We start from the raw sequence: 12,967 nt of genomic DNA on the forward strand, positions 1-12,967 counted from the left end.
AATCCAAGACCTGGCATACAAGCGTATTTTCCCCTTAAAAACTGCTGAAGAAATCAGGCTCCTGTGGTGAGCAATTCTGTTCTTGCAAATAGCTTAAAAAATAGAGGCAAGAATTTTAAAAAATAGGCCAAATCCATAAAAAGCTATATTTGAATTTAATGACCAAATGTAAAATTAAAGTATCCCTTTCTTTTTTCTCCAATTTTCCATTAAAGTTCTAGAATGGGATTCTACTAGTGTAAATTGAAAATACAAGCAGATAGGCATTGGAAATACATGTGTGCAAATAGAATACACTTCAAAACACACGTTTTTCTTTCACGATGCAGCCCTGTTTGTTCACACTGCTGCTCAAATGAATTGGAAACCACCTAAGAGAATATCTGGCAAACTACAGTGAGGCCTTATATTTCTAAAAAATTACAACCATTCTATCAGTACTTGTTCAGAAGGGAGAGGGGAGAAAATTTCTATGCCAGTTAGAGGGAGCAGAGAGTAATAACAGAGTAGGTGTGGAGTTTATGTCACCTGCCCACGTCAATTTCCCATGATTATGTTGATTCTGCTAGGGTCAATAAAGTACTCGCAAAGTTTAATGAACATGGGCAGAAAACAAGTGCAATGCAGAAGATCTGTGTGTATCAAGCACTGTAGACTGAGATTTTCTTCCTTTTGTCTTGTAACGAACACATCGCGCCTTCTTCCAGAAGACAACCACCTAGAAAACCAGGGCGGGGGACAGGCAGCGCCGCCAGACGCGGGTCGGCCTTAATGACCGGTTCCCCTACGGGGTCACAAGACCTGCTCCCTCCTCCCATCCTCTTCTCTTCGGATCACGCCCTCACACCTGACAGCGGCCCGCCACCCTCCAGGCGAATCCGTCCTCGACCATTGCTCTCGCAGCTTCAAGTAAACGCTGCTGACGGCGGCACCAGCCCCAACAAGGCTGTTTCCCACACAGGGCCGCATCCTCCCCGGACCAATGGGTTTACCAGCCGAGCCCTGCTTGTGGGGACAACGCCCCCGTCCCCGCCGCCGTTCCAAAGCCCCGGCGGCTCGTCCCGCGGCCTCCGCCCGCCGCTTGCCCCAGCCCGCTTGGCACGCGGCTCCGGCGGTGCCAGCGCCCGGCGCAGCCCAGCGGCGAGCCCAGGGCCTCCCGACGCCGCAGACTGCGTGTGTGAGCGCGAGCGGAGCGCGGGGGGTGAGGCCTCGGCGGGGCCACGCGAGCGCCGCAGGCACACTCGGCGCAGAGCGGCGGAACCACGCCGCAGCCGCCCGGAGCCCGGCGGGCGGCGAGGCCCAACCCGGGATCCGGGAGCGGCTCCGCCGGGTTTTGCCTCGGACCCGCCTCGCCCCCCTCCCTACTGCCCTCCCTCCGCGCGCGGCGGCGCGGCCGCTGTAACAAAGAACAGGCGGCATGGAAGAGGAGGTGGCGGCGGAGGAGGAGGAGGCGGCAGCACGGATTCAGCCGCCGCCGCCTCGGGAGCCTTCGCCACCACCCCCGCCTCGGCCCTGCGCGCCCTGGGGAGCGGCGGGGAGGCGAGATGAGGCGCAGCGCACCAGGCCGTGCAGGACGGGCATGAGGCGGCGGGACAGGGGTCCCGCGTGGAGGGTCTCGCGCGTGGGCCAGGGGCAGGGGGCAGCGAGCGGGAGCGCGGGGAACCGGCGTTACCTGCCTGGGGAATGGCCAGACCCGGATCGGATCCGGACTCCGGGTTCCGATCCGCTCCGGAAACCACGCGCCACCGGAAGCCGGCGCGGCCGGCCGCAAAGCACGGCGGGAAGTGTAGTCCGCCCGCGGACGGGAGGGTCGTGTGGCTCGTGCCCCGGTGCGAGCCGCCGCCGTTAATGGGGAGCGGTGGAGGGTGAGGAGCGGCCGAGGGAGAGCGGTGGGCGGCGGCAGCGCCGCCGTCTCTCTCCCGGCCCCCTCATCTCCCTGCCTCGCCCCTGCTGGGGCAGCAGACTGCGCGGCGAGGAACGGACAGACCTTTAGCTCCGCATCGCCGGGAACCCCCCAGGCCGGCCCGTTCCCGGGAATGTAGAACATCTGTGTGAGGGGCAGCCGCCCGCTCCAGGCCGGCTCCTCCGTATTGCCCTCCTCAACAACTCTCGGCGTTAGGCTGGGCTGGAGGAAAGGGGTGGCTGCCGCTGAACTTAGCATCCAGCTTGCACAGGCTGGGTTTTCCTTTTCACTTCTTGGGCAGTGTTACCCGCGACGAGGGAGTCATAGAATCATAGGATTTTCGTGTTGTAAGTCTCCTTTAAAAGTCATCTAGTCCACCTCCCCCGCAGTCAGCAGGGGCATCTTCTATTAGATTGCTCAGAGCCCTATCCAACGTGAATTTGAATGTTTCCAGGGATGGGTCCAGCTCTCTGGCCAACCCGTCTAAGTGCTTCACCACCATCATTGTAAAAAATACCTTCCTTATATCTAATCTAAATCTACCATATTTCAGTTTAAAGCCATTACCCCTGGTTCTGTCATAACAAGCCCTGTTAAAAAGATAGTCCTGACCTTTCGTATAGGCTTCCTTTAAGTACTCAAACGCCACAGTAAGATCTTCCTGGAGCCTTTTCCTCAGGCTGAACAACCCCAACTCTCTCAGCCTTCTTCACAAGAGGGGTGCTTCAGTCCTCTGATTGTTTTTGTGGCCTTCCTCTGGACTTGCTCCAGCAGATCTATGTCTTTCTTGTACTGATATCACAAAAGCAGTCTGTCAGAAGGCATTAAGGGTTCACAGAAATGCCACATCAGGCAGGAAGCAGGCTGTAGGCCCTATGACTTTTCCCCAGTTAAGCCCTGAACAAGTACCTGATAGTCTGCCTTCTCTGTACTTAAGCCCCATTGAGGCTAACAAGTTCCAGCCCTCCTAAATCTCATCAGCCCTGTATTACCAGTATGTTATCAGGGCCTGGCCCTGCTGTTCTGCATAACAGAGAGCAAAGCCACACATACTACTCAGCAGCACTCAGCAATCCCCCCCTTTTTTTTTTTTATATAATGGGCTACTGTTAAGACCTGGTGCCTAGGAAAACAAGGGACATGGACTCATGGCCCTCAGCTCAAGGGTTTTTAAACACCCAGTACAGGTTACTGTCATGCTCACCCCTTTCTCAATTGAAATGTGCACTGGGCAGCTGAGAACACCTATTCAGAGGAAGAGGCTAGGGTCAAAAAGAGCTTAGGCTACTTGTATTCAAGTGAGATGCCCCAACTTTTTCCTCTGGTAAGACGTGTCACCTACAATGGAGTCCCCCCAAAACCTTACACAATGGCTTTGTACCCCTGCTGCTGTCGTGTGGCTGGCCACTCTTCACAGTAAGAGCACTCCTTAAGATTCTAAGACGACGCAAAGCAGGCATCAGCTCTGTCCTCTCCAGGGAGTGTGTTCTTCTCATGGCTGTGTCTTTAACAGTTGACTAGGGCCAGGTTCTTTCTCATATTTCACCTTACCTATCCCACATGTCCTCCTGCACAAGTAGCTAGTTTAAGAAGAAGGTGTGGAGAGTATTGTGACTCTCTTTTGGCTAAGTGCTTGGGCAAACTGAAACAATGCAGCATTTGAATTTTGACAATGTTGCTTCTTGGCAAAACACTGTTAAGGAGAGGGAAGCGTTTATTCTTTTAAAATGACGCACCGGAAGTTTTTATTGAGCACAGGAGTATTACAGGCAATTATTCAAGAATCTAGCTGCATGTTTTTTTGAAGACCAAAACAAATTTGCCTTTAGTATTGTATAGTCTGCTTTTACTTATTTTCCCTGTACATCTCAGTGCATATTCAGATTCACAATGCTGGCTTGGGCCTCCCCCTAGGTTTCTTTAGCACCCCGTGTACGAAGGTGGTTATCCTACAATACATTCACTCTGTCAGAAGAGGTATCAACTAATTCAGAATAGTTACCTGCACATTTCCTAGATGAAGCAGTCTGAATTTACAATGCATGTGAGTCTGGATAATGCAGCTCCAACTTCTCAATTTTTTTGGTCACATCAGACCGGGAACTTGCATCTTATACCACACTTGCTTTGGCAGAGAGATGGGGGGAAAAAAAGTAATCAAAGATCCTTTGTTTAAGGATCATTGTTTAAGAATGATGAACTGGATGAGAAATTACAGCAGCAGTCGTAGTGCTACAACCCTTCCTGCTCCTGCTGTGATTGAATCTTGTCACTTTTGTTAGTGTACGCAAATGGCATCACACAAGCTAAAAAACTCACCCAAGATTAGAGCAGAAAAGTAAGAAGGTTTGTTGGGACACTATTAGGAAATTTCAGCTGTAAGAATATGAAATAGGCACAGAAGTGTGGACAGTAACTCCTAGTTAAGTAACATACAACTTCCTTGCCAAAGAAGGTACAGCACACACACTGGGAAGGGAAAAAAAACACTATCATGACTATTTTCATATGAATGCCTTTTTTTTTTGGTGGATGTTGGGCTTTTTTATTTTTGCCTTTTTTCCCCTCCATCTATTAGGGCTTTATGGCAACACTATTTTAGAATGTAACTTTCTCATTGGTCACAACAGAACCTCATACCCAGGCTGTGCTCATTTTAGTACTGGTGTCATTTACATAGGATCTAGGCCCTAACGCTCCTCCCTCCTTTCCCCCAAAATTACAAATGGGTTTAGGATAATACAACATAACTGAGTGAAAAAATGAGTAACCACAATGAGTTCCACAATCCTTCTTCCACTGGATTCCCACCCAGTCTATGTTTCAGGTGTTCGGAAGAAACAAAGGGCTGCCTGATATGGCTGGGGTTATCAGAAACAACCTGCAGTGTGCAGTGTCAGCACAGCCTAGGTGGAAAACTGCTTCTGAATGAACAGCTAAATGAAATGTGTAAGTAACAGGTCACATTAGTGAAGGAAAGTAGAAAACCCTATGTTACACTTGGCTGACTAGGTATATAGGACAGCACGCTACATAGAGACAATTGGCTTTTTATTGTTTGTACAGCAGTAGTTATTTCTTTAAAAAATCCTTTTCTCAGGTGTTCTAGTGATATAATAAATCTGTACATCATAGATTTCTTAACTGCACCAACTTAATTTAGTGTACACACGATAAAAAAAAAAGAAATAAAACCCCACACAGAAAAAGTGACTATTATAGTTGAATGCTAGAAAAAAAATATTTTACCTCACCTGGAATATCATAGCATAATACATTATTGGGAAATACAGACTTAAAGTACTGGAAAGACCTCAGTGTCATCCTTCCCAGCTATTTTCACACCATGCCAGCATCTTGCATAGTAACAGTTTAGATATCCTGAGTGAAATTATATTATTCACCCTTAACTTAATCACCCTTGTTATAATTAAGACTTGAGTTGTTTGTCACCAAGGCTGTAGCTTAGCAATGTACAGAAGCCTATGCTGACTTTAAATACATGAAAAAATCCAATTAGGTCCTATGGAGGTCAAAGCATGAGGTCAGCTGATCCTGCCCACACTGGGAATGTTTTAGCCTGGAGCCATGGTATACTTAATTCTGTACCAGGATAAGCACTTACCTCAAAATTCAGATCTGTAATTCAAAAACTGGAACAAATTAAACTGAAAAAGCTGTGTGGCTCCCACCTTGTACAGAGCTCTTGTTCCTTGTGACACCTTGAACTACCAGAGCTGAAAAAGATGTTGAAACAAGAGCAAGAGTCTTATTTTGCTTTCCCATATACATTTGGTGGCATTTATGTAGCTGACTTTTTTCCTATGATAATTTGCATACCAAGAACACCAAAACTTTACAAGAAACACAAGAACAGAGAGCTTTCATTTGAAAATCACCTAGAACCAGTGGGAAAATGCAGTGGCAGGAAACAGTGTAAAATTTCACTGATCCTCAAAACTGGCATCATTGCCAGGCAATGGCAATATTTTGAGTACCTCAAAAACAGCAGCACTACAAGCTGAGTCCTCTCTCAAGAGCAAGACAGTAACCACAGGTCTGTATGACCTGAGGTCTCAATCTCTCACAAAGAGCGAGCAGGGGAAAAAGAAAATCTAACAGAGACCGTAAGAATAAAGCCCAGTATACGCCTGCACAGTTTATAACCAGTCCATTAAGGTGAAGTTTGCCAAAGGTATTCTGCTTTTTAAATGAATATGAACATCTTTCCACAGTGACATTCCTTCTCTTTCATGCCATTCAGATACATTTAAAAGTGAAATGACTGCAATTTCCTCCAGGGATGAATCAGATATGAAATACCAGTGATTCAGGGATAAAGGACCCCCTCCTCTTTAAAGTAACCTTTAAAGTGATCTGTCACTTTAAGAAAGTTACCCTGCTTGTATTCATACTTGAGATACTAGGTAGCTTTATTGCTCCAATCTAGAATGAGAAATAAAGTTCTTATACTATATCCTTGGACAAAATTCACACTAAAGCCAAGACAAATCTTGATTAGATAAGGATGCACGTTGTATCCGTTAAGGCAAATGAAAAGCTAAAATACCACAAAGCAAAGCAAACCACAAACAAGATCAAGAAGGCTCAACAATAGGCAGAAAATTTTCCTAGAAAGGAAGAGTAAGCCTTCATCTCTTAGTCCTGATAAAATAAATACCAGGCCTTCGCTGCTGTACAGAACATCCAGAAACATAGAACTGTAAGAAAAGGGGCAAAAATGAAGAAAGATTTCACAGGTTGTTTCCAAGCTATTGTTCTGAAGTAATTAAATTAGAAGGCAGAAAGCAGTAAATTTTCACTGTAGTATCACACAGAGATTTGTTCTAGTGTTCAAATGTAGAGCTACTAGAATACGTAAAACATAAAAGAGCAATGTGGTTCCCTCTGGCATCCTTCACTCAATCACACAGGAAATATTATCCAGCATCTGACAGGATACATCACAGTGTTAGCTACACCAGTTTACAAATCCAGTCCTTCCAACACCAACCTGTAGCATAGCTCCCATTGGCAGCCAGAACCCAGCTCATGCTGACCTAAATACCAGGACACAAAAAACGTACATACACAGATCTCCTGATCTTAAATGACAACCTAATCACTTTGGAAAGGGAGACTTGCATTCAGTACTGCAGGCCTTTGGGGCTGTCATGACTGAGCAACTTAACTGGCCCTTTGTGTTTAGTATCTTAGCTTGTTTTTACAACAGAGTAGAAAGCAGTGAGCCACAGACTAGCCTGATACAGAAGTCAAACATCAAATCAAACAATGATTATTTTCCTGAGGAGTGAAGGCAATTAGAAAATAAGATTCCCTTTATACCCCAAATGCCTTACTTTCCTCATCTTAAGAATTCATTCTCTCTCAACAGGTGCCAGCTCAAACTTTCACATAGTTTGCAGTACAGTATGTCCTTTGTTCCCATCACCAAGACACACATTTAGGCCATCACCAAGAACTTAAGAAAGGAGAACCAAAACACCAGTTCTTCAGTGTGTATCTGAAGGTAAGTTACAAGCAAACTCTACTCCTGTATTCTGCAAGTTATTCAGTGTTATTTCCACTCCCTTCTACAGTACACAACAAAGGTTCTATAAATTAAAATCCCAGTTCAGTAATTTAAGCAAACTTCAAGTAGTGTTACATGCTTCCCTTACTACATTCCCCAATCCCACAGTACTTAGCTTTCAGTGTAAGGGGGTGCTACCCAGGGAGCTCAGTCTCATGTTAATTTCTTGAATTTAATGATCCATTGTCATTTTTTTTTTTATTTAGCAAACAAGGCTGAGCATTTAAAGCATGGCAGGGATTTGATCCCTCACCTTGCCCTGCCATGCAAAGAGCTCCTAGTAGAGCCAAGGGAAAAAATTTATGTTGAGAGAACATAGCATCATTTTTTTTAAATGCTCATACCATAAACTACTCTAGAATAAACGGGGAAACTTCACTTCAACTTTGTATTAAACAAATAATAAATGAAAGTGTTCAAAGTACATCCAAGCTGAACAAATCTGTATTACTGAACTGGGATTTCTAAGCATGTTACAGCTCTGTAAGACTCATTTGTAATCAGTTCTCAAAATGCAGAATATTAAAATGCCTTCAAATGGTTTATAATAAGCAGCATGCTTAAACATACAACTGTTTGATAGTCTGGACTGTTGTACTACCACAGTGGTTTCAGAAGGTTACACATAAACAGTGTTTTTAAACAGTAGGCTCAGTTAAAAGATTTTGACAGAAACCATACCCCCTCTACGTTTATACTCCTTGTAAAAATATTTACCAAGGAGAATCTAGAGTCCATCAGAAGTTTTGTGTTTCTGTTTTTCAGTGACTTTTTGTTTTTGAAGGATGGTTTAAGCTGAAAGCCCAAGTATCTGCCAAAGTGTTGTGTGTACTAAGGGGAGGAATGGGGTGGGAAATCACTGTTGGCAAAGCAGGCACAAATCTATCACCCATTCACATCAGTAATTTAGAGGGAATGGATGTTTTTCTTGGCTAAAGAGAACAGGCTTGGTTCTTTGTTCTCTGTAGGAATGCAGATGGTGGAAAAGTACAGGTATGCACAAAGTATGGTACCTGTGAAATACTGATTGACATTTTACACTTCTTAATAGCCAAACCAAAAATTATGCCTTTACTACTTCCATCATTTTTTTCCTTTTAATTTAAAGGGACCAGATGCAATATTTAATGAGGGAAAAAGTTTAAAAAGCTTACCCAAACACTCACCATATGACGACATTGGTAGACCTAGAAACTGAAAGACAACTAAGGAAATTGGTATTATTTTTAAAAAAGTATTTTTTTCACGACTGTCTTTTGTAAGATCTCAGTAAGTGTTTGGCAAGTAAAACAAGCTAATGAAAAGCATTATAGGATTAAATATGGTCTATTCATCGCTTATTGCTCCTAGACTCGCATTTGATATGATGGATGATATACTTGTCTAACAAGTACTTGGGAAAAGAAATTAGAGCCCCTAAGAAGGGTTTTTGCATTAGCAACACAGCTTTTTACACAGGGAAGAAAATCTACATGTAAGAATTTATAAATGTTTTGTTTGCAAGTAGACACAGATGAACTTCAAAAAATGTTATGTCTCTTTAAGCATAACTTATGCACAGAACATTAAACAATATGCTAGTACACACATTTGCATAATTTATTGATTTATGGCTAATATGAAAGGCATCTCTCCACCTACATGGATTGAGCAGTTATTTCAGCAGGCTACAGTTATTACATTAGGCTATCTTAATCAGCATTTTAGTTCTCCTTCTGAAGACTTACCCGTTTCCAAATTACAATACAAACTGGATCTGGGCCTCTTTTCCCTTTCAGCCTCTTTAGAAAAACAAGTCGAGAGTTTGTGTTGCTACTATTCCAGCCTGCAGTAAGGAAGCACAGTGGTATCTTCTCTCCTTATAGTGGTTCAGTCATATAGCAAGTATGATCTTTCAGCTCTTAGCTCCCCTTTAATGTAAACCAGGTGCCTATATGCAGGTCCTCCCACCTGCACCATTCCCCATCCTCTCTCATCTTCTACAATACACCACATGATCCTTCAAAAGCTGTCATGATACAAGTAGCATTGCTTGTATTTGGAGGAGCAACTTTATAATCAGAGAGAAAAGGCGTTCTGGAAAAATAAACAAGAAACCCTAAGCTTTCTGTTTATTCCTGGACCACTGTATTAAGTGAATATCATTTTATGCACGTCATCAGCCATATCTGCATTCTCTACTACTGCTCTGTAAACAAATGGTCAACTGATGTGCAAGTGTCCCATCAGAGAGCGTTCTGTATTATAGGTAGGGCTCTGTCGAAGCACCATTCAGTTTGCTCTTGCTTTTGTGTTTGGAAAGGAGCTTCCTGCTCAGAATACGTGAGAGCGTGCCTCCCTTCTTGCGTGTTTCTTCTGACAGTGGCTGCTGCAAGTAGACAAGATCGTTGTGGGACTGACTCATGCCTGGGTCTTTCTGATGATGCCGCCGGCGGAAAAAGAGCTTCGCGCTTTTTCTCAAAATCCCACCTGCAGAAGCAAAAAGCAGAGGTGCAGGACACTTTAGCAGAACAGGTGGCTTTCCCTCCTGGAGCTCAGCTTTCGCTGTAACTGCAGCACCACTGAAGAAAGCCTTGGTCTTAACATTTCCAGTTTAAGCATCACCCTCCTGGTAACTGTTCCAGCAATGTTAGAACGCTAAAGAGAGTGGTGAATCTAAAGCAAGAATGTTGATGGTTTGTAAGCTAGAGGCCATAACAGTATGAGTTCCACCTTGGAATAAGTGCAAACATGAGCGATTGTCGTGCTTTCAGCCAGAGGCACATATCACACACTATGTGCTACTGAATCCCCCCTCGCCCAACTGTTGATTTGTCTCTCTCCCATGTGCACACCAGTGAGAAATTCAGATGCCATGGAAGTATGTATTTCTCCACTTCTCCTAATTCCATGCAGCTATCATGCAAATTGAATCGTGACACGCTGTGGCAGTTCTACATAATATGCATATACACACTTGTACAGTTAGAGGAAATGTTCAAGAAACAAGAGCTCACATATATTGCTAGAGGAGCACTAAAGCAAAAAAAGGAATTTTTCCTTCAGTTCTTTCAGAAATAATGCTGTTGAAAAGGAAGGAAAACTACTGTGAAATACACCTATGAGCAATCAAATATGAATCTGATTTCAGCTTCTAAAGCCAATCCATACATCTTGTGGAAATCTCCTTCCTTACACTTTATTAGTTTCAAATGCTCTTCTGAAAGATGTGATAGTGATCAAACGCACACGTGCAGAGCGTTTGGTGTGGGTTGTACACTGGGTTCTCACATGTCAAACAGGCATATCCAATCTTCACAATACAAGTAAAGTAATTTATAAAAAGAATGAAATAGAGGAAGCAATGTTACTCCTTATTGTTTCAGAGATCAAAGGAGCTGTTAAGAGGAGATTATCCCATGCCGCACAACATGAAGGTGGCATTTTAATTTGAGGTGAAGGACACTGTTGCTGCCAGAGAGCAGCACCTGGCAGTCAACCTGTGTGCAGTAAGTCCACACAAGCTGCAGTGTGTGTTCTATATGAATTTGGTAGCACCACCTAGACTAAAACTCATGAAGCATTTGCTATTTTAAAAGGCTGTTAGGAATAGCAGTTCACTTCAAGCAAATAAAAATGTTACATCTATTTTTCAACAGGTTCAGAAACTTACTAAAAACCCTGCGTTAAATTAAGTTGCTTTACTTAGTTGTATTCTCTCCCTTGTTCCCATATCAAATCTATTATGCAGCCAAGGCAATTGCAGCTGTCATCTCACCAGAGACTCAAGATTCAAGTCGCCAACATCAGTAACCAGTTTGTAAGCTTTTTGCAGGTCTGTTCTGCCAAATTCCACCTTCCCTTTCCATGTGTAAGGCAGCTTGGCTGCTGCTGGCAGGGATAGTGCTCCAAGGTACCAGCAGCTACCAGCCTGGTGTCAGTACCTCAGCCCCATGTTAAAACAGCAACAGCTTTGTGCAAAATTGGGTAGTGTTGTCCAAGTGACATGAGCCAATTTGAATGAAGGAGGACCCAGGTAGCAAGCCAACATGGGAGCCTTCTGGCAGTCAGACTAGTACACAAGGACAGTCATCTCCCTGGCAAAGCTTCCACACCTTGTTCCTGCCGCACTATCAGATTTCATGATTCTTTCTCTGTTCAGCTATTAATTCCAGTCACCAGAGGGTCTTGATTCTGCTTTTCCTCCCATTGAAAATGGATACAAAAAAGCAACAGAGACCAATTCTTTCATGCAATGCCGTGTGATAACTAGAATTACATGTTTGTCCTTCAAGGAACTGACACAGGCTGCATGTCATTTTGCACAGCAGCAGCTGCAGAATAGGTATTTCATGACAGCTCTGCAGCACCCAGCCAGATGCTTCTTTGTTCAGACCACAGTAGTTACAACATGTGCTTGGGTTTATTACTTTGAATTTTAAGGACTAAGCACTCAACACCTGGGAGAAGTGCTGTTTTTTTCTTGCTGCTGTTGAAACTCTTCTCACAGGTCATGATGGGATGGAAGCAGAAGGCAGCAGAAAGCAATTGGAACTCAGGGATTTGAATCTTGACTGCTCTCCCATCACCCTCTGGTTGATCTTTTTTTTTTTGGCAAGGCAGTACCACTTCAAGCTGTTGTCAACAGCATAAAAGAAGCAGTGTTCAACCCCATGAAACTGACAGTTGTTAATATGCAAAGGCTGGGGAGGATTGATGAGGCCTTGCTGTTGTGTAGCTTTTGTTTGAGCAGTCAGCTGTTCTGTCCAGCAGTCTTGGCAGCTGCAGCTGAAGCTGTGCCAGCAGAAGGAGTAGGACAGAAGGGTTTACCCATAAGCAGATATTTAGTCCCATCCATTCAGACTGATTTCTCATATTAAGAGATATAATTGAACCAAGAATGCTACAAAAATCATGCAGCATTCTGATGTCCCAGGACAGCTTGCTGTAGTTGAAAAACTGCAGTCAGTGCCTGACAGCAGCAGATTCAGCACAAGCAGCAGTGTCCTGACATGAAAGCTTCCTGTGTTTTCAGAGATACTGAGGTCACTACTACCTGGAAGCTTGCCACAAGTCAGTCTGGTACGTGCTGCCTGACAGTGACTCCAGCTGTTGTGGAGGCATGCACCCCTGCTAAGAAGGCAGGGTAAGGCAAATCACAAGCTTGATGATGCTCGTGCTATTTGCATGCTTACTTGAGTTCAACAAGATCCGTATGCCAACTCTGTCTCTAACACCAGGAGATAAGCAGAGAGCATGTCAAGAGTGCGATGCACACTGTCTGGTCTTCCTAGGCTCCTCTGCACTAGTTAAGGGTGTTCTGAAAATGCTTTTAGGCCTAGGATCTCTTCCGAATCTCATTTTTGTTACCGAGGGAAGATTTCCTTCCACATTCACAGGGATATTTACGGAGATTGCTTTTTTCCATTCCTTCCCAACTTCCAAAACAGTTTTTATCCAGGTGGTTTTGTGAATACCTGCTGAAGTCCTGG

General features: G+C 44.3%; 1 protein-coding gene across 1 annotated transcript in view; it reads right to left on the reverse strand.

Moving 5' to 3' along the window:
• Positions 1-7,289: 7,289 nt before the first annotated feature.
• Positions 7,290-12,967, reverse strand: part of C2CD2 (C2 calcium dependent domain containing 2) — a 44,998-nt gene continuing 39,320 nt past the window's right edge. The window contains exon 14 of the mRNA XM_054400755.1: positions 7,290-9,965. Coding sequence (XP_054256730.1) covers positions 9,739-9,965 — 227 coding nt within the window. The 3' untranslated portion in view covers positions 7,290-9,738. The remainder of the gene's footprint in view (positions 9,966-12,967) is intronic.

The sequence above is a fragment of the Indicator indicator genome, chromosome 1 (assembly GCF_027791375.1).
Source record: "Indicator indicator isolate 239-I01 chromosome 1, UM_Iind_1.1, whole genome shotgun sequence".
Lineage (NCBI taxonomy): Eukaryota > Metazoa > Chordata > Aves > Piciformes > Indicatoridae > Indicator > Indicator indicator.